This window comes from Coregonus lavaretus (assembly GCF_964263955.1).
Source record: "Coregonus lavaretus genome assembly, chromosome: 24".
NCBI lineage: Eukaryota > Metazoa > Chordata > Actinopteri > Salmoniformes > Salmonidae > Coregonus > Coregonus lavaretus.
In genome coordinates this window covers 42,199,628-42,215,803 of record NC_140011.1, presented here as the reverse complement: position 1 = coordinate 42,215,803, position 16,176 = coordinate 42,199,628, and the positions used below count along the sequence as shown (strand labels likewise).

Here is a 16,176-nt window from a genome sequence, read left to right as displayed (position 1 = left end):
CACAATTATCAAACCATGCAGAAACTCGTTTTTTTCTGACGAATACCTTTATTGTGTGTCAACATTTTAACCATTTAAATTTTTTCTTGGTTTGTTATTTTGTTGATATTTAAGAAGAGGGCAATTTCAAAATATGTTAGTGAGGGGTTCATACCTGACTCTATACATTCATATTGCATTTGAGATTTGATAAAACATGTCATTCAAGTCACATCTGTATTTGATTATGTGTATCCCAAAATAAATAATAATAAATAAATCACCCTTTTTGACAGTTTATCGATGCAGTTCTTTTTCTAGACAGAATCTGAACCAGTCTCATCCTGATCTTTTTGGTCTTCAGACAGTAGACTGTAGGGTTGATTAGAGAAGGCAACAGCGAGGCTATAATCAGTGAGGCATTACGCTCCGTCAGATCCAGCCTCAGCCCTATCCTCGTCAACAACACAGAGACTAACTTGGGAGCGTAGTAACACGACATCACAATGATGTGACAAATACAGGTATTAAACCCCTGTGCTCTGCTCTCATTTTTAGGAAGTCTCAGTAGTGTGTAGATGATTTTCACGTATGACAGTAGAATTAAGGGAAACTGGCCTGCGATGAGCCATAGAGACAGAATGGTGGGAAACAGGAAGTAAGGTTCAGGGTTGACACATGCAGCCCTGATTAAGGCTGGGTAGTCACAGAAGACGTATCTAATGATGGGCTGGCAGTATGGAAGGCTGTCAAAGTCTGCCCAAGCAAGCTCAATTCCTAAGCACATTATACCTATGAACCAGGAAGCTATGATTAACACAAATATTCGTGGGTTGGTCAGGATGCTGTGGTACCTAAGAGGGGTGCTGATAGCGATGGTTCGGTCCAAAGCCATCAGGGACAGGGCCAGACACTCTGTGATGTCACCCAGGTGGTAGATGTACATGCGTGATATGCAGGAGTAGTAAGAGATGGTTTTGACCTCGGCCAGCAGTACAGAGATCATGGTGGTGCTGGAGCTGGTGGTGAACATGATGTCCACCACGGCCAGGTTACAGACGAGGAGGTACATGGGCGTGTGCAGCCGTCTGTCCGACACGATGATGCAGATGTTGGTGCCGCTTCCCAGAAGCACCAGGAAATAAGTGATGAAGATGAGGAAGCCCAGGAGCTTCTGGTGGGAGAGGTGGTCGAAGCCTGTGATGGTAAACTCCTCCACATTCTGCCCCGTGAAATTCACTAGAAGTTCACTAAAATACATCTTCAAGCATCGACCCTTACGAGTTATTAAAACACTTAACTAAATCACTATATTCCTATAGTTTCAAATAAAAAATGAGTTCATTTGAAAATGTATTTGATTCTTCAAACGAAGCAGTCTCCACAATGCAAACCCTCCATCACCTGTTAATGTTGTGGACCCAACTTAACCCAAGCCCTGAGGTAGGGTTTAGTGGAGCACTGACCCAGCCCTGCAGTTTTTAAAGAGGTCCAATCCACCCAGGGAGTGGCAAAAACAGACCAGGAGGACACAGGGGAGAGGGAACCAAACAGTCATTATGCTTTGGAAAGTTTTCAAAGTTTTCTAATGAAGTAAGCATGACACTACTCAAAAGTTTAAACAGACAGATATACTTGTATCCTATGAAAACATGTTTGGCAAGCCACCAAAGAAGCCATCATTTCTGACCATAGGTTCAGACCAATCAAACAGAGTCACTAACTGACTAATTGGGCCGAACCTACTGTAATAAATGTATTTCAGACAGGAAATGCCATGTATTTGTTTAACCATTTATTAGAAAGTAAATTACAATACATTAGGTCTTGCCGTTAGGCTCTGCAGCTTCAGGGTAGCTAACTGCCATATCAACTCAATCATTACCATCATAATAAACTACAGGCAGTGAGCAAGATTTACAGTGCCTTCAGAAAATATTCATACCTCTTGACTTATTCCACATTTTGCTGTGGTACAGCCTGAATTCAGAATTGATTAAATATATATTTTTCCCTCACCCATCTACACACAATACCCCATAATGACAGAGTGAAAACATATTTTTAGAAATTTTTGCAAATCTATTGAAAATGAAATACAGAAATATCTCATTTACATAAGTATTCACACCGCTGTGTCAATACTTTGTAGAAGTACCTTTGGCAGCGATTACAGCTGTTAGTCTTTCCGGGTAAGTCTTTCCATAGACTTTTAGCCCTCCATAACTGGCTACGAGACTATTGCAGCTCTGTGGGTGTAACATTTATTGACAATTTTGATACCTTCTGGAAACAAAGCTTGAATTATAAGGAGGATGGGATGCACCCAAATCATTTGGGTTCCTGGATCATTCACAACATTATAAGGCTGCGTTGAAACAATTACTTATCAATGACCCAAGTCCAGCTCAGTTATTCCCTACCATTTGTTACGGCTTTACATCTCCTGCTATATTGTGGAAGCCTCTCCAACAAAATCCAGGTAGAATCAGGAATTCCCCAGGGCAGCCGTTTAGGCCCCTTACTTTTTTAAATCTTTACTAACGACATGCCATTGGCTTTGAGTAAAGCCAGTGTGTCTATATATGCGGATGACTTGACACTATACACGTCAACTACCACAGCGACTGAAATGACAGCAACACTTAACAAAGAGCTGCAGTTAGTTTTAAAATGGTTGGCAAGAAATAAGTTAGTCCTAAATATTTTTAAACTAAAAATGATTGGGACAAATCATTCACTAAAAATATGGCCCTTGGTTGTACAAAGACAGCTAACATTAATAATATCTCTCCTGGTGTCACGTTCGTTTAAGGACGGGTCAGACCAACACGCAGCGTGAAATGCATACATGTTTATTACAACGATAAACACACGAACAAAACAACGTAACGTGAAGTCCGAAGGCTAAACACAATACAAGCCTCTAACACGGAACAAGAACCCACAACTAATGAGTGCCTCTGATTGGGAATCACACCCGGCCAAACATAGAAATACACAACCTAGAAAGAGAACATTAAAAAAACAACGTAGAACTCCACACCCTGACTCAAAATACTAGAGTCCCATACGTCAGGGTGTGACAGTACCCCCCCCCCCCCCCCCCCCGCAAAGGTGCGGACTCCGACCGCACAAACCTTACATAACAGGGTAGGATCCGGGTGGGCATTCCGCCTTGGAGGCGGATCCGGCTCCGGGCGTGACGACCACATTCTCTCAGCCTCCCCGTTGCGCCCCTGGTCTGGTCTGGACCTCGGCGCGCTGCTTCCCCTCTCCTTCCTCCCAAGATACTCCAAGCCCTGTCTGGACCCTGGTGTGGGAGACCCCGAACCTGGAAAGGGGCTGACGTCTGGGTCTGGACTGGAGCCGCTGACCGGAGCTGGACTGGGCACCGGTGGAGTGGACTGCTCTGGCTCCTGAGTGGAGCTGCTGACCGGAGCTGGACTGGACCCCGGTGGAGCGGACTGCTCTGGTTCCGGAGTGGAGCTGCTGACCGGAGCTGGACTGGACCCCGGTGGAGCGGACTGCTCTGGCTCCGGAGTGGAACAACCGACCGGAGCTGGACCAGGCACCGGTGGAACGGGCACGGGCCATGCCGGACTGGACACACGCACCACTGGTCTGGTGCGAGGAGCAGGCACGGGCCGGACCGGACTAGGAATACGCACCACTGGCTTGTTGCGAGGAGCAGGAATGGGCCGGGCCGGACTGGCGACACGCACCACTGGCTCAGTGCGGGGAGCAGGCACGGGCTGTACCGGACTGGGAACACGCACCACTGGTCTGGTGCGAGGAGCAAGAACGGGCTGAGCCGGACTGGATACATGCACCACAGGTCTGGTGCGAGGAGTAGGAACGGGCCGGGCCGGAGTGGGAACACGCACCACTGGTCTGGTGCGAGGAGCAGGAAGGGCCGGGCCGGACTGGAGACACGCCCCACAGGTCTGGTGCGAGGAGCAGGAATGGGCCGGGCCGGACTGGGGACACACACCACTGGTTTGGTGCGGGGAGCAGGTACGGGGCGTACCGGGCTGGCGACACGCACCACTGGTTTGGTGCGAGGAGCAGGGACGGGCCGTACTGGAGGTCTGGAGCGTAGAGCTGGCACAACCCGTCCTGGCTGGATGCCCACTTCCGCACAGTACGTGTGTGTCGTGAGCACCGGACGCACTGGGCTGTGCACGTGCACTGGCGATACAGTACGTAGAACCAACGCAGGATTTGCTGGACCGAGGAGGCGTACTGGAGACCAGGAGCGTTGATCCGGCACACCCCGTCCTGGCTGGATGCCCATTTTCGCACGGCACGTGCGTGGCGCTAGCACAGGACGCACTGGACTGTGCCGGCGCACTGGCGACACAGTGCGTAGCTCCGCATAACACGGAGCCTGCACGGTCACACGCTTCCTAACGTGAGTACGGGGAGTTGGCTCTGCTCTGAACCCAGGCTCCGCCAACCACCCCGTGTGCCCCCCCCCAAACATTTTCTTGGGGCTGCTTCTCTGGCTTTCGTCGTGACCGCATCCTCTTGGGTCGCCGTTTCTCCTCTCCTGCCTGGGCTTCCTCCTTCGCCCAGGGTCCTCTATCGGCTACTCTTTCCTTCTCCACCCTCATCCCTTTCAGGGCCTCCATCTGCTTGGCCAGATCCTCTCTTATCTCCCCCCATGTCCATGATCTCTGCTCCACTACCTGTGTCCAGGGTGTCTGCTGCTCCTGGGCACACTGATTGGTCCGTGTTTGGTGGGTTCTTCTGTCACGTTCGTTTAAGGACGGGTCAGACCAAGGCGCAGCGTGAAATGCATACATGTTTATTACAACGATAAACTCACGAACAAAACAACAAAACGTGAAGTCCGAAGGCTAAACACAATACAAGCCTCTAACACGGAACAAGAACCCACAACTAATGAGTGCCAACAGGCTACTTAAGTATGATCCCCAATCAGAGACAACGAGCGACAGCTGCCTCTGATTGGGAATCACACCCGGCCAAACATAGAAATACATAACCTAGAAAGAGAACATAGAAAATACAACGTAGAACTCCACACCCTGACTCAACATACTAGAGTCCCATACATCAGGGTGTGACACCTGGCTCAAAGTGGAGGAGAGATTGACTTCGTCACTACTTGTATTTGTGAGAGGTTTTGACATGTTGAATGCACCGAGCTGTCTATTTGAACTACTGGCACACAGCTCGGACACCCATGTATACCCCACAAGACAGCAGCAGGTAATGGGGATCCATAATAAATACAAATACAAATACACCTGGATTGTGCAACATGTGCCCATTATTATTTTTAAATTCTTTAAACTCTGTCAAATTGGTTGTTAATCATTGCTAGACAACCATTTTCAGATCTTGCCTTACATTTTCAAGATGATTTAAGTCCAAATTTTAACTTGGCCACTCAGGAACATTCACTGTCTTCTTGGCAAGTAACTCCAGTGTAGATTTGGCCTTGTGTTTTAGGTTATTGTCCTGCTGAAAGGTGAATTTGTCTCCCAGTGTCTGTTGGAAAGCAGACTGAACCAGGTTTTCCTCTTAGATTTTGCCTGTGCTTATCTCTATTCCATTAATTATTTCCTAAAAAACTCCCTAGTCCTTGCCGATGACAAGCACACCCATAACATGATGCAGCCACCACCATGCTTAAAAATATGAAGAGTGGTACTCAGTAATGTGTTGTATTGGATTTACCCCAAACATAACACTTTGTTTTCAGGACATAAAGTTAATTTTTTTGCCACATTTTTTGCAGTTTTACTTTAGTGCCTTTTTGCAAACAGGATGCATGTTTTGGAATATTTTTTTCCCTTAGATTCCGGGTTAGAGTCCCGCTCTTGGGGATGGGTGTGGTTTGATGTGGGTGTTTCTTGGGTGTGTCTTTGCCATTCAATCAAAACAGACAAGGGCAGTGGTGAGTACAGGGAGGTAAACTAAGCTAGCTTCGCTATGGAGAGAACAAAGTTTTGGACTTCTCCCCTCCTGACTGACTCGCCATCTCAACATGGTCAGGTAATTCAGTTCTATGTCGGCTAAAGCCTGCACTGACCTTGTTTTTAGCCAAACTCACAGCAGCTAGCTAGCATAGCTTGGTGATAGCTGCAGCTTGCTTTCCTATATAGCTGATATTTCTCTATCAAATCAGTTATGGCAAGATAGCAAGAGCCAGTGTCTGGAATGTATTTCATAAGACACTCGTTTTACAACACCTTGCTACGAAGTAGCTTGCAACTTAGTTTCAACGTTTCATCACATCATGTAAATACATGTTACCGTGGAAACGGTATCAACTGCGAGTTGACTGCCTGGTCTTGAGTCAGCTCAGTTTTCCTACAACACAATATTCTATAACTGGCTAGTTTTGTCTCGTATCATCTCTCCTTATGTCCACTGTTAGATTTTTCCCGGGGGACAAATCCCAGAACTACTAATATCCCTACAACAAGTGTAGGCTACATGTAGACATTGCACAAACAGCTAGAGTGTAGATAGCGTAGAATCCCGTATTATCGGCATATTCAACAGCGTTTAAGAAATATATTACCTTCAACAGTGTTATCTTGTGATCAAGCCTTCAATGTTTTGTGATTATTGGTGTCGTAAAAATGTTAGCTAACGGTTTAGCAATTAGCAAGTTTGACATTTCATTTGAAAATATTACTGTTATCTGCTTTTGATAAGCGGTTAAGCAAAAAAATACGTCCCGTATTATCTGTATACGGCCCCCAGTTATTGGGCACCTTACTATTTTGTTCAATTACAAGATATATCCGTTTAATTTTGTTGAAAAAAGAGACACCAACCACGTACCCGAAGTGTTTACTAGATAGTTGACTAGTTGGCTAGTCTTCCGGTAAAAAATAATGACTTGCCTGTCAACTTTTCATTGCGTAGCCCGGTGCGCCCTCTTGTGGACTCTTAAAAAATGGTTCTTCACCAACATATTCAGTGTTGTAACCAAATGAAATATGAGTATTAATAATTTACATCAAATACACTTTAATTTCAGTTATGTGCATTAACATAAAACAATGAAAACACTGGAGTTTGTGTTGCAGAGGTGCACTTGGACAGTAAAGGAAGAAATACACAAGATGGGTTCAATAAATATATATATTATATTTTAGACATTTATTTTTTTGAACAAATAAATAATTTAATATGAACACAAACAAAACAAACAATTAAATCTCGACCTCCATCCCTATATTGTCACAAAAATCACAATAAAAATCCAGCTCCACCGCTACCTCTGGATCCCACTGCACACACCTGCAGTGGAACCAGTGCTGGCAGAAGTCACAGCACACCCATGGCACCTCGGATCTACACTCCTGAGAGGAGCTTGCAGGCGGATCACGCTCCCCGCAGCGAGCACAGCAGGTGGTGTCTTCTTTTATAAAAAATTAAATAATAATACAAATTGATTAATATGGTTTTGCAAAATGTAGAAGTTCTTCAACAACAATAGTAATTGATACAACTGAGAGAGCGAGAAAAACAGATTATGAAGTACCTGAGAGTGGTGCCATGGGTGGTGTGACAGATGTGACCGGTGTAGCTTTTCTCTTCCTTTTCTGTGCTGCAGTTTGAGAAAAAGTGGTGTTAGACAGAGCATGTTGCATGAAAACCCTTTTCAACTTTTTTACATCAATACCTCTGGAGGAAGCTGCAGAGGTTTTGGAGGAGGCGGAGATGACTTGAGGGCTGGTGCTATTTACTGTAGATATATAAAGATATATATATTTTTTTACATTGCTGTTTTATTAAACAGATAACAAACAGTCATTTTTTCGTAATTTAACATGTGTTTACCTGTGGAGGTGGTGGTATTCAAATTGCAGGGGGCAGGGACACCAGACGAGGCTGCTATGGTGGTGTGACCAGGGGAGACGGAGGAGGCAGTTGGTCCAGAGGAGGCCGTGTTGGTGGTGACAGACATGGGGGGTGGTGTGCATTGGGGTGGTGGTGGACAAAACCGCCGACGATGGCTTGGAGGAGCTGGTGTTTGTAATGGTGGGGTTGAGGGGCCGACGATGGTGTGGCCGGGAGAGTAGGCATGTGGCCTTCTTCTGCAGCTGGGGACTCCGGCGGCTCCTACAGGTGTTGCACACTGGGAGGCACTGGCAGTGGTGATGCAGCTGTCAGGAGTGGTTCCAACAGGGGGTCCAGCAGAGGCGATGGCGTCAATGGTCTCATCCATGGCAGCCCTCTCCTGTGCCCTCTGTGTTCTGAGGGCTGCCCGACGCTCTTTCTCCTCTGCCCCGGCCCTCTCCTTCTCACCCCTCTCCTGCCACTGGCGCGTGTATTCCTCCCCGGTGAGGCATGTGGCGACCACAGGGAGTCTTCTGTATCGGTCCAGCCGATACTTCAGGACAGTAAGGATGTGCCCCAGGTCCTTCGCTATCAGCCCCCCCTCTATTAGGGGGTGCTCTTCTAGAGCTAGGGATAGGACTGGAGCAGCGGCTGGGACTGGGGCAGGGGCTGAGGGTCCTCCTGTGGTCGCTGGGGAGGAGGTGCTGATGGATGGCACAGTGCTGCTGGTTCCAGTAGAGGCGGTGTTGGGACCCGGTAGGGTCCGAGACGGCATTAAACGGGACCCTTCAATGGCTGAAGGGTCAAAAGGGAAGAGGCCACACTTCTTAAACCCTTCCACCACATAGCGCATGTCCTTGCATCGCTGGTACGGGTAGCGGAATACTCTGGCAAATTCTGATTTGTTTACCATGTAGGAGTGGTCAAAATGGCTAAGGTCTCCAGCTACCTTGGAGAACTCAGCCTTTAAAGGGCCAAAGTATGCCACGTCCAGCGGCTGCAGGACATGGGTGCAGTGTGGTGGAAGACAAAGAAGTATAACCCCTTCCCTTAGTGCCACCGCGAGCACTTCCGGGTCCATGTGGCTCTTGTGCCCATCAAAGAGGAGAAGGAGAGGGCGCTCTTTCACTGCATACTTAATGAAGTGCTGAAACCACTTCCTGAACAGGTCCCCGTCAATGTAGCCACTGCTTGACCGTCCATACAAGGCTTGGGGGGGGGCCTCCCAGTGTGTAGTGGCCACCGGGGAAACACTTGGGGTAGATGATAAACGGGGGGATGTCCTCCCCAGTTGCGTTGAAGCAGGCCAGCACTGTGATGTGCTCCTTGGTCCCCGGAGCCTGCTGGTACACGTGTTTTGCGCCCCGGGGAGCCAGCACTTTGTGCCTGCTCTGGTCGCTACGAAACCCAGACTCATCGCAGTTATAGATTTGTCTGGGTTTCTCCCTCAACCCACTCTCCTCCAAGTGCTTCTCATAAGAAGTGAAGAAGGTGTCCATCGTCGGACGTGTGGCACACTCAGCTCTCCCCCTATCCAGGGTGTCCGGCCTCCTCATGCTTAGGTTCTTGTGCCTCCTCCTGAACATTTCCCACCACCTCTTCCCCAGTGGTGGGATTGTTTCCCCTGGGTGCCGAAACCTACAATAGAATAGAATATATAATTGTCCATCCAGGATGAAAATGTTTGTTTTGGCATCACCATACACATCCACATTTACATCACACACATTGATAACAGTCAGTCCAGCATTCTACATACATAAACACATAGAACACCAAATACCTGCGTATTTTGTCGGCGTATTTCATCAGCCTCTGTCTGGTGAAGGGGAACCCATGGCTGGCGCAGTAGATACAGTACTGCACCAGAGACTTTTCATCCTCTGGTGCAAGCAATGTGGGTGGTCCACTGCGACAACCATGGGTCACCCGGCCGCTCAGCCTGTCCGCCAGGGTCTGCCGAGGTACACCATGCACCTTGGTAGATAAGAAAAGAAAACTGTTACTAGCAGATAAAATTCACATACACATGGTAATCTCCTAAAAACAAAAGATGCCTAACCTTGGCAGCCTGGCGGATAGCCATCCCTGCCCCGCAGTCCTCCATGGCATGGAACATGTCCACCTCACTCCACTGCTTCCTCTTGACTTTCTCCATGCTGCAGTGGTAAATACATGTAGCTAAATAACTTGGCATACTATACACATTTTAGAAAGATAACTCAATCTGAATATGTATAAACATTTACATTTCAAAGCTAAGGCATTGAAAGGTGATGAAAGTTTTCACAATAACTGAAAGTGTACCCACGTTTTTTGTTTGATGTTATCTGTAATGAAAATTAGTGTCCCAATTAGTGTAATATTGATGCATACATTGTACCATTTAACTAAATACTGCCTCTATGTAGCTGTTGTAAGATGAAATATAGCCAACAGTGATAGGTGTCGAAAAGTTCATGGTTCAAAGTTCCAAATACATTTTTGCAGATTGTGCAAAACGCCTCCGTCAGAGGACTCCAATTTTGATACGGTAAAGCTTGACAACATGCAGCTGTTTTCATGATATGTATTATCTAACACTTACAATTTCTTTCCTTTTTGCTTACTTAGCAGTTCTATCAACATTTAGCAACTAAGATAGCAACATTAGAAAATCTGTTAGCTATATTTCAGAGGTAAAAAGTTGGATATTAAATTAGGTGTGGTCTGTCGCGCAGTCGAATTTTACAATATGCAGCGTGTTCCACAAAATGTGTACATATAACTTTTTTGAAAACTCTCAAAACCTAACTTAACTTACATAAATTGCACTGAAAATCGGTGGTCAGCTAGCTAAAAGGGTGTCGTTAGTCACAAAACTTACCGTTATTTTTCAGCCCATTTAAATGTTGAGCTCGAGGTGATTCAGTCCTCCAACCGCTAGAAAGTGTCCGAGGTCAGGGGGTGTCTGATGTTTGGGGAAAATTATCAACAAAAAATCGATGTGTGTTCATGTTACAAAGACAAAACATTTTCTGCTGTAAATATCATATCGATGTGTTTATAAAGACAGTTTGCCTACACTTACCCAGCTAGTCAAAATCAGATATTCTAAACAAAGTGTTTTGATAACATTTCCACGTAGAATAAACCATCCTTCATAATACTGTAGAAGCAATGTTCTGCTGATATAACAATGTGCAAATATTATACCTTCCTGTATGGTGACCCGTATAAGACAGGAGTTCCCTGACATGTTTGAAGAATACACAGCCTCCTCCCCCTTTTGACAGTACCATTCGATTCAATGATAACAAAAATGATAAAAAGTAATATGTGTCTTGTATCATTTTAATGCTGAGTGCAATGTCTCTCCCAATTCAGACATCAGGATTAACCTGTCTTTCAGTCAGAGGACTCCATTACAAAAGCATTATCTTCTGTCCTCCATCTGTTGAAAAACGAGGAAGAGTTGTACTGAAAGGGTGGTATAACTAAACTCTTGTGATGTACTGTCTTATTAGATGACCAATGGCTTTTCACTCCCCTCATGTTCTCATTGGCCTGGATTGAGATGGGGGGGGGGGGGGGGGGGACAGCCTTGTCTAGTCCTACATTTGCAGTAGACTGCATGCAAGGTAGGAACAAACGTGCTGACGTGCATTGACCTTGTTCTTTAGCCCCTTGACCCTAAAATGTCCTAACTCTCCCCAGCCTCAGCTGTCTACCTGTAAACACTCTTCTCAGGTGTATCAACATTATAATTGGCTCTCTGATGACTGCCTGTTTGTTAACTCTGTAAAGAGTGACATCAGATCCTATGAGAAGGTTGATTTAACCGTGTTGAACATTTTAGCAACCCACTAACTTTTGGCCCTTTTAGGGACAATGTAGAGAGATGGACAGTCTTTTGGCAAGATTAAGCAAATTTGCACTTTGCAGTAACTTATAATTAGCTTGCCTAAACACATAGCTTTGGCCTATTGCTTACACATGAGTTTCTCTCTCTCTTTCTCTTTCTCTCTCTCTCTCTCTCTCTCTCTCTCTCTCTCTCTCTCTCTCTCTCTCTCTCTCTCTCTCTCTCTCTCTCTCTCTCTCCTAATGAGTGTACAGTAACGAGCTGTATGACGGCAGAGCAGTATTCCCACCAGGTCTAGTGTCCCTGTCACTCTCCTCGGACTCAGTCTCAACAAACAGGTGATCACCAGAGACCTAATTAGAGTGTTGGTTCACCTGGGATGGCTGAGTCACCACCTCACCTGTTTACAGGTAGCCAGGCGGGTGACGATGGAACTGTTGTTGGCTACATCATGCTGCAGATGAAGTAGGGGCCTATGTCTTTAGGCCACGATTCTAGGCCCAACTTTGTGTTTTCACTTTTACCACTACCTTGAGATTCATTACAATCTGATAGTCATAGTTTATTCTTGCAGTATGAATCAGGTGGGGCCATCGACGTTAAGCCTTCTTGTGTGAATTGCCTGGGTATATCTGGAGATAGCGTATACCTTGCAAATCATCTACTGTATCTTTGTCCGTATGGAGCCAGTTGGATGACCACTCTATGATCTATAAGGATCAGTGGGACTATCAATTCAATGAGAAAGTCGTAATTCTGCTCCCTGATGATGTGTATTAACCTTAATAAGAGAGGTGGGAATTCAGGGAAACCATTAGTCTAATGATTAGACCTCTGGACCTGGGGACTGTAGGTGTTGAACCCCAGAGAAAACATAGCGCCATAGCATAGCATGGCATAGCATAGCATAGCATAGCAGAGCGTCTAATGATTGAACCTGTGGTCTGTAGGTGTTTACTCCCCCAGAGATACGATACCACTCACTTTTAAGGAGATGCTATATCCTGAGAGGTAGTCAGATCCAGGCCATTTTTCTTATTGGCAATTCATTTATGGGTTATTGACAGTCATTCCCTGATTAGTTACAAACAAATTCTAGCCAAGACCAAAACTTAGGCTATGATTCAAAAGCAATTGGCTGTGTTCTCCCAATGGGTCCTGACCTATTATTTGGGAAACACCTCCCCCTCCTTTTCACTACGTGGGTTGATCAACTATAAGTGCTGACAGTGTCACAGTATGCAGGCTAGGGGTGTTAGAGTTCTGTCTATTCAGATAGATTCAATGGGGGGCTTTCACTCAGCACAGATACAGTGTCTTCCATGAAGAAACTGTAAAAATATTTATCGTGCGACTTGTGTAACCACTTGTTCGTGTCTTACTTTAACTCTTATTGTGTTATATATTATCTTTATGTCTGTGTAGGCTGACGCTTGTGTAGGATGTCTTCAGTGAATTTCACGGGGCAGAATGTGGAGGAGTTTACCATCACAGGCTTCGACCACCTCTCCCACCAGAAGCTCCTGGGCTTCCTCATATTCATCACTTATTTCCTGGTGCTTCTGGGAAGCGGCACCAACATCTGCATCATCGTGTCGGACAGACGGCTGCACACGCCCATGTACCTCCTCGTCTGTAACCTGGCCGTGGTGGACATCATGTTCACCACCAGCTCCAGCACCACCATGATCTCTGTACTGCTGGCTGAGGTCAAAACCATCTCTTACTACTCCTGCATATCACGCATGTACATCTACCACCTGGGTGACATCGAAGAGTGTCTGGCCCTGTCCCTGATGGCTTTGGACCGAACCATCGCTATCAGCACCCCTCTTAGGTACCACAGCATCCTGACCAACCCACGGCTCTTCCTGCTGATCATAGCTACCTGGCTGATAGGGTTAGGGGTAATGGGGTTAGTAGCAGCCCAAGCAGACAGTCTCCCATACTGCCAGCCCATCATCAGATATGTGTTCTGTGACTATTCTTCTATGGTCAGAGCCGCGTGTGTCAACCCTGAACCCTATTGGATGCTTCCCACCATCCTGGGTCTGTGGTTGATTGGTGCACAGCTCACATTCATTCTGCTGTCATACGTGAAAATCATCTACACACTACTGAGACTGCCAAACAATGAGAGCAGAGCGCAGGGGTTTAATACCTGTATTTGTCACATCATTGTGATGTCGTGTTACTACGCTCCCAAGTTAGTCTCTGTGTTGTTGACGAGGATAGGGCTGAGGCTGGATCTGACGGAGCGTAATGCCATACTGATTATAGCCTCGCTGTTACCTTCTCTGATCAACCCTATAGTCTACTGTCTGAAGACCAAAGAGATTAGAAAGAGATTGTTTCAGATACTTTTTAGAAACAGAATCGCAGCAATGAAATGAAAAGTATTGTTTTTGTGACTTGGCCCGGGATTCAATAAGAAGCCGCACTAATGTGCACTTTAAAAGGTTTTAAAGGTAATTCCCAATTAAGCTCACATCAGCAGCGTTTACGTTGCCTTTAAGAGCTGCATTGTCTACAAGCAAGATCTGATTGGATTTCTGTTGAATAACCACAGTCCAAGGTTTAAATAGTTACAGCTTCTTCTGGTAGCACTTTACATTACAGCCCTTGTAAATTGTCCTGTATTTATATTTTTCACTAAATGTTTTTATTTTATTACCTTGAATACAGTGGAGGCTGCTGAGGGGAGGATGGCTCATAATAATGTCTGGAATGGAGTCAATGGAATGGTATCAAACACATCACAGATGTGGTTTCCATGTGTTTGATACCATTCCATTGACTCCATTCCAGATATTATTATGAGCCGTCCTCCCCTCAGCAGCCTCAACTGATTGGATATTCTTCTTAGTTATTTTATTGTTGTTGCAATGTCGAGAGTTATACCTGCAAGTTAGCATTTCGTTGTACTGGTTACACAACATGTGTCCTGTGCATATGAAAAATAAACATGATTTGATTATATAACCCCTATATATTGTGATGAACCGAGGGGAATAAAGCATTGACTCTCTCCCAGGCTGCATACTCCGGTCACCTGACCCAATAACAAACACACATTTGTTTTTCTGTCTGATATTTTTTTTAATGTATAAACTCAACCACCCAATACACACCACAACACCGATACACACCACAACAAACACCCAATTGAACAAACACCCAAATTGGAAAAGGATGAATCCCTCTCGGAACACATTTTACTCTTCCTTATTTCATGGCAGAGATGCTTATTAGGCCAGGATCACAGCCCCAAGCACACCATGAAGAGACTGTCAATAGTACTAGTGTAGCCATGGTGTTCAGCTATAGTTTAGTAATCAGAGCTGCTGTATGTAAGGTATATCGAGACTTTTATTATGGCATCGCCATCTATAATTTATGTTTTATTCTGAAATTACCCTTCCCATACTCACCTGCGCGTGAGAAGAGATTCAGGAGAGAGATATGTGTGAATGACAGAGAAGTGAAGTGATGGTTTAACCTTTGTTGTGCCACTGAAGTTTGTGCTGCTGATGCTAGTTGGAAGGATTCATCTACAGAAGGGAACTTGATTGTAACCCGACTCTTTATCACTGAACCCACAGGCCCTCTGAAGAAAGTGACATAATAATTAAGTCAAGAAATTATAGCTACACTACGCTGCACAGCTTTGGTAGGTCACAATCCCCACCAGCGTAGTAGTTGTGTCACCGTCATCAACCATAAGGACCATTATTAATGACTGGATGCATTCATTCAATTAGGACCTGGTTATGGAGGCCTATGGGGATGCACTGGAGAGGCTGGAAGACAAAAGGACACTGGGCCTGCGTTCCAAATGGTACACTATTCCCTTTATAGTGCACTACTTTTGACCAGGACCCAAAAGTAATACACTATATAGGGAATAGGGCACCATTTGGGATGCATCCTAGGATGTATGTCTGAGCCACACAGGACCAAAGAGTTTGGTCTCATTTAAAGGATCCCTTTACAAAATACATTTAAGGTTACAGACACAAAGACATATAAAATATGGGTAATGCTTTATATGAGAGAAGACCACTATGTCACTGTGCATTGCTGTTAATGAAATAGCTATATATTTATATATATATTTGATTTGAAGTTTAGTAACAATAAAAACAAGCCATTGTAAGTGTCATAGTGTCAACAGTGTCACCGCAATCTGTAAGCCATTACAGTACTGGTAATACCTGACTGCTGTGTGTGTGAACATGGTTGCCATGTTCACAGAATATAAGATATGAATGTTCTAGACACGTTTCATGGGAATTTTGCAAGAACATTTCTGTGTATCAGTTGTCAGGACATCGCCTGATGGTCCCAAAGAAACGTTCTCCCCCCCCAAAATGTTTTTTCATTACACCTTGTTACTGTTGCCATGCCCATCAAGACCCTGATCCATTCATAGCTCTTTGTCTGTTGGCAAGGTTAGGGATACTCCCACAAACAGTGCTTTTAACATAGTGTTTTCAACTCACATATTTGACACACTATGACATACA

At 45.3% G+C, this 16,176-nt stretch overlaps 2 protein-coding genes and 2 long non-coding RNA genes across 4 annotated transcripts; 1 reads left to right on the top strand and 3 right to left on the bottom strand.

Moving 5' to 3' along the window:
- Positions 1–259: 259 nt before the first annotated feature.
- Positions 260–1,240, bottom strand: LOC311099886 (olfactory receptor 6N1-like; the record flags this gene model as incomplete). The annotated part of the gene is made up of 1 exon (XM_084140606.1): positions 260–1,240. The coding sequence occupies one exon, from the start codon at positions 1,238–1,240 to the stop codon at positions 260–262; it is 981 nt and encodes a 326-aa protein (XP_083996732.1).
- Positions 1,241–7,124: 5,884 nt separating this feature from the next.
- Positions 7,125–8,143, bottom strand: LOC311099930. Its single transcript, XR_014609769.1, has 4 exons — positions 7,810–8,143; positions 7,652–7,714; positions 7,511–7,576; positions 7,125–7,387 (listed from the first exon to the last, which is right to left on the bottom strand). It is a non-coding gene; the product is annotated as an uncharacterized lncRNA (long non-coding RNA).
- A 1,315-nt stretch (positions 8,144–9,458) lies between these two features.
- Positions 9,459–10,736, bottom strand: LOC311099802. The gene is made up of 3 exons (XR_014609768.1): positions 10,676–10,736; positions 10,121–10,139; positions 9,459–9,968 (listed from the first exon to the last, which is right to left on the bottom strand). It is a non-coding gene; the product is annotated as an uncharacterized lncRNA (long non-coding RNA).
- Positions 10,737–13,092: 2,356 nt separating this feature from the next.
- On the top strand, positions 13,093–14,043 carry LOC311099746 (olfactory receptor 10G4-like; the record flags this gene model as incomplete). The annotated part of the gene is made up of 1 exon (XM_084140486.1): positions 13,093–14,043. One exon carries the CDS (start codon positions 13,093–13,095, stop codon positions 14,041–14,043), a length of 951 nt encoding a protein of 316 aa, XP_083996612.1.
- Positions 14,044–16,176: the final 2,133 nt, after the last annotated feature.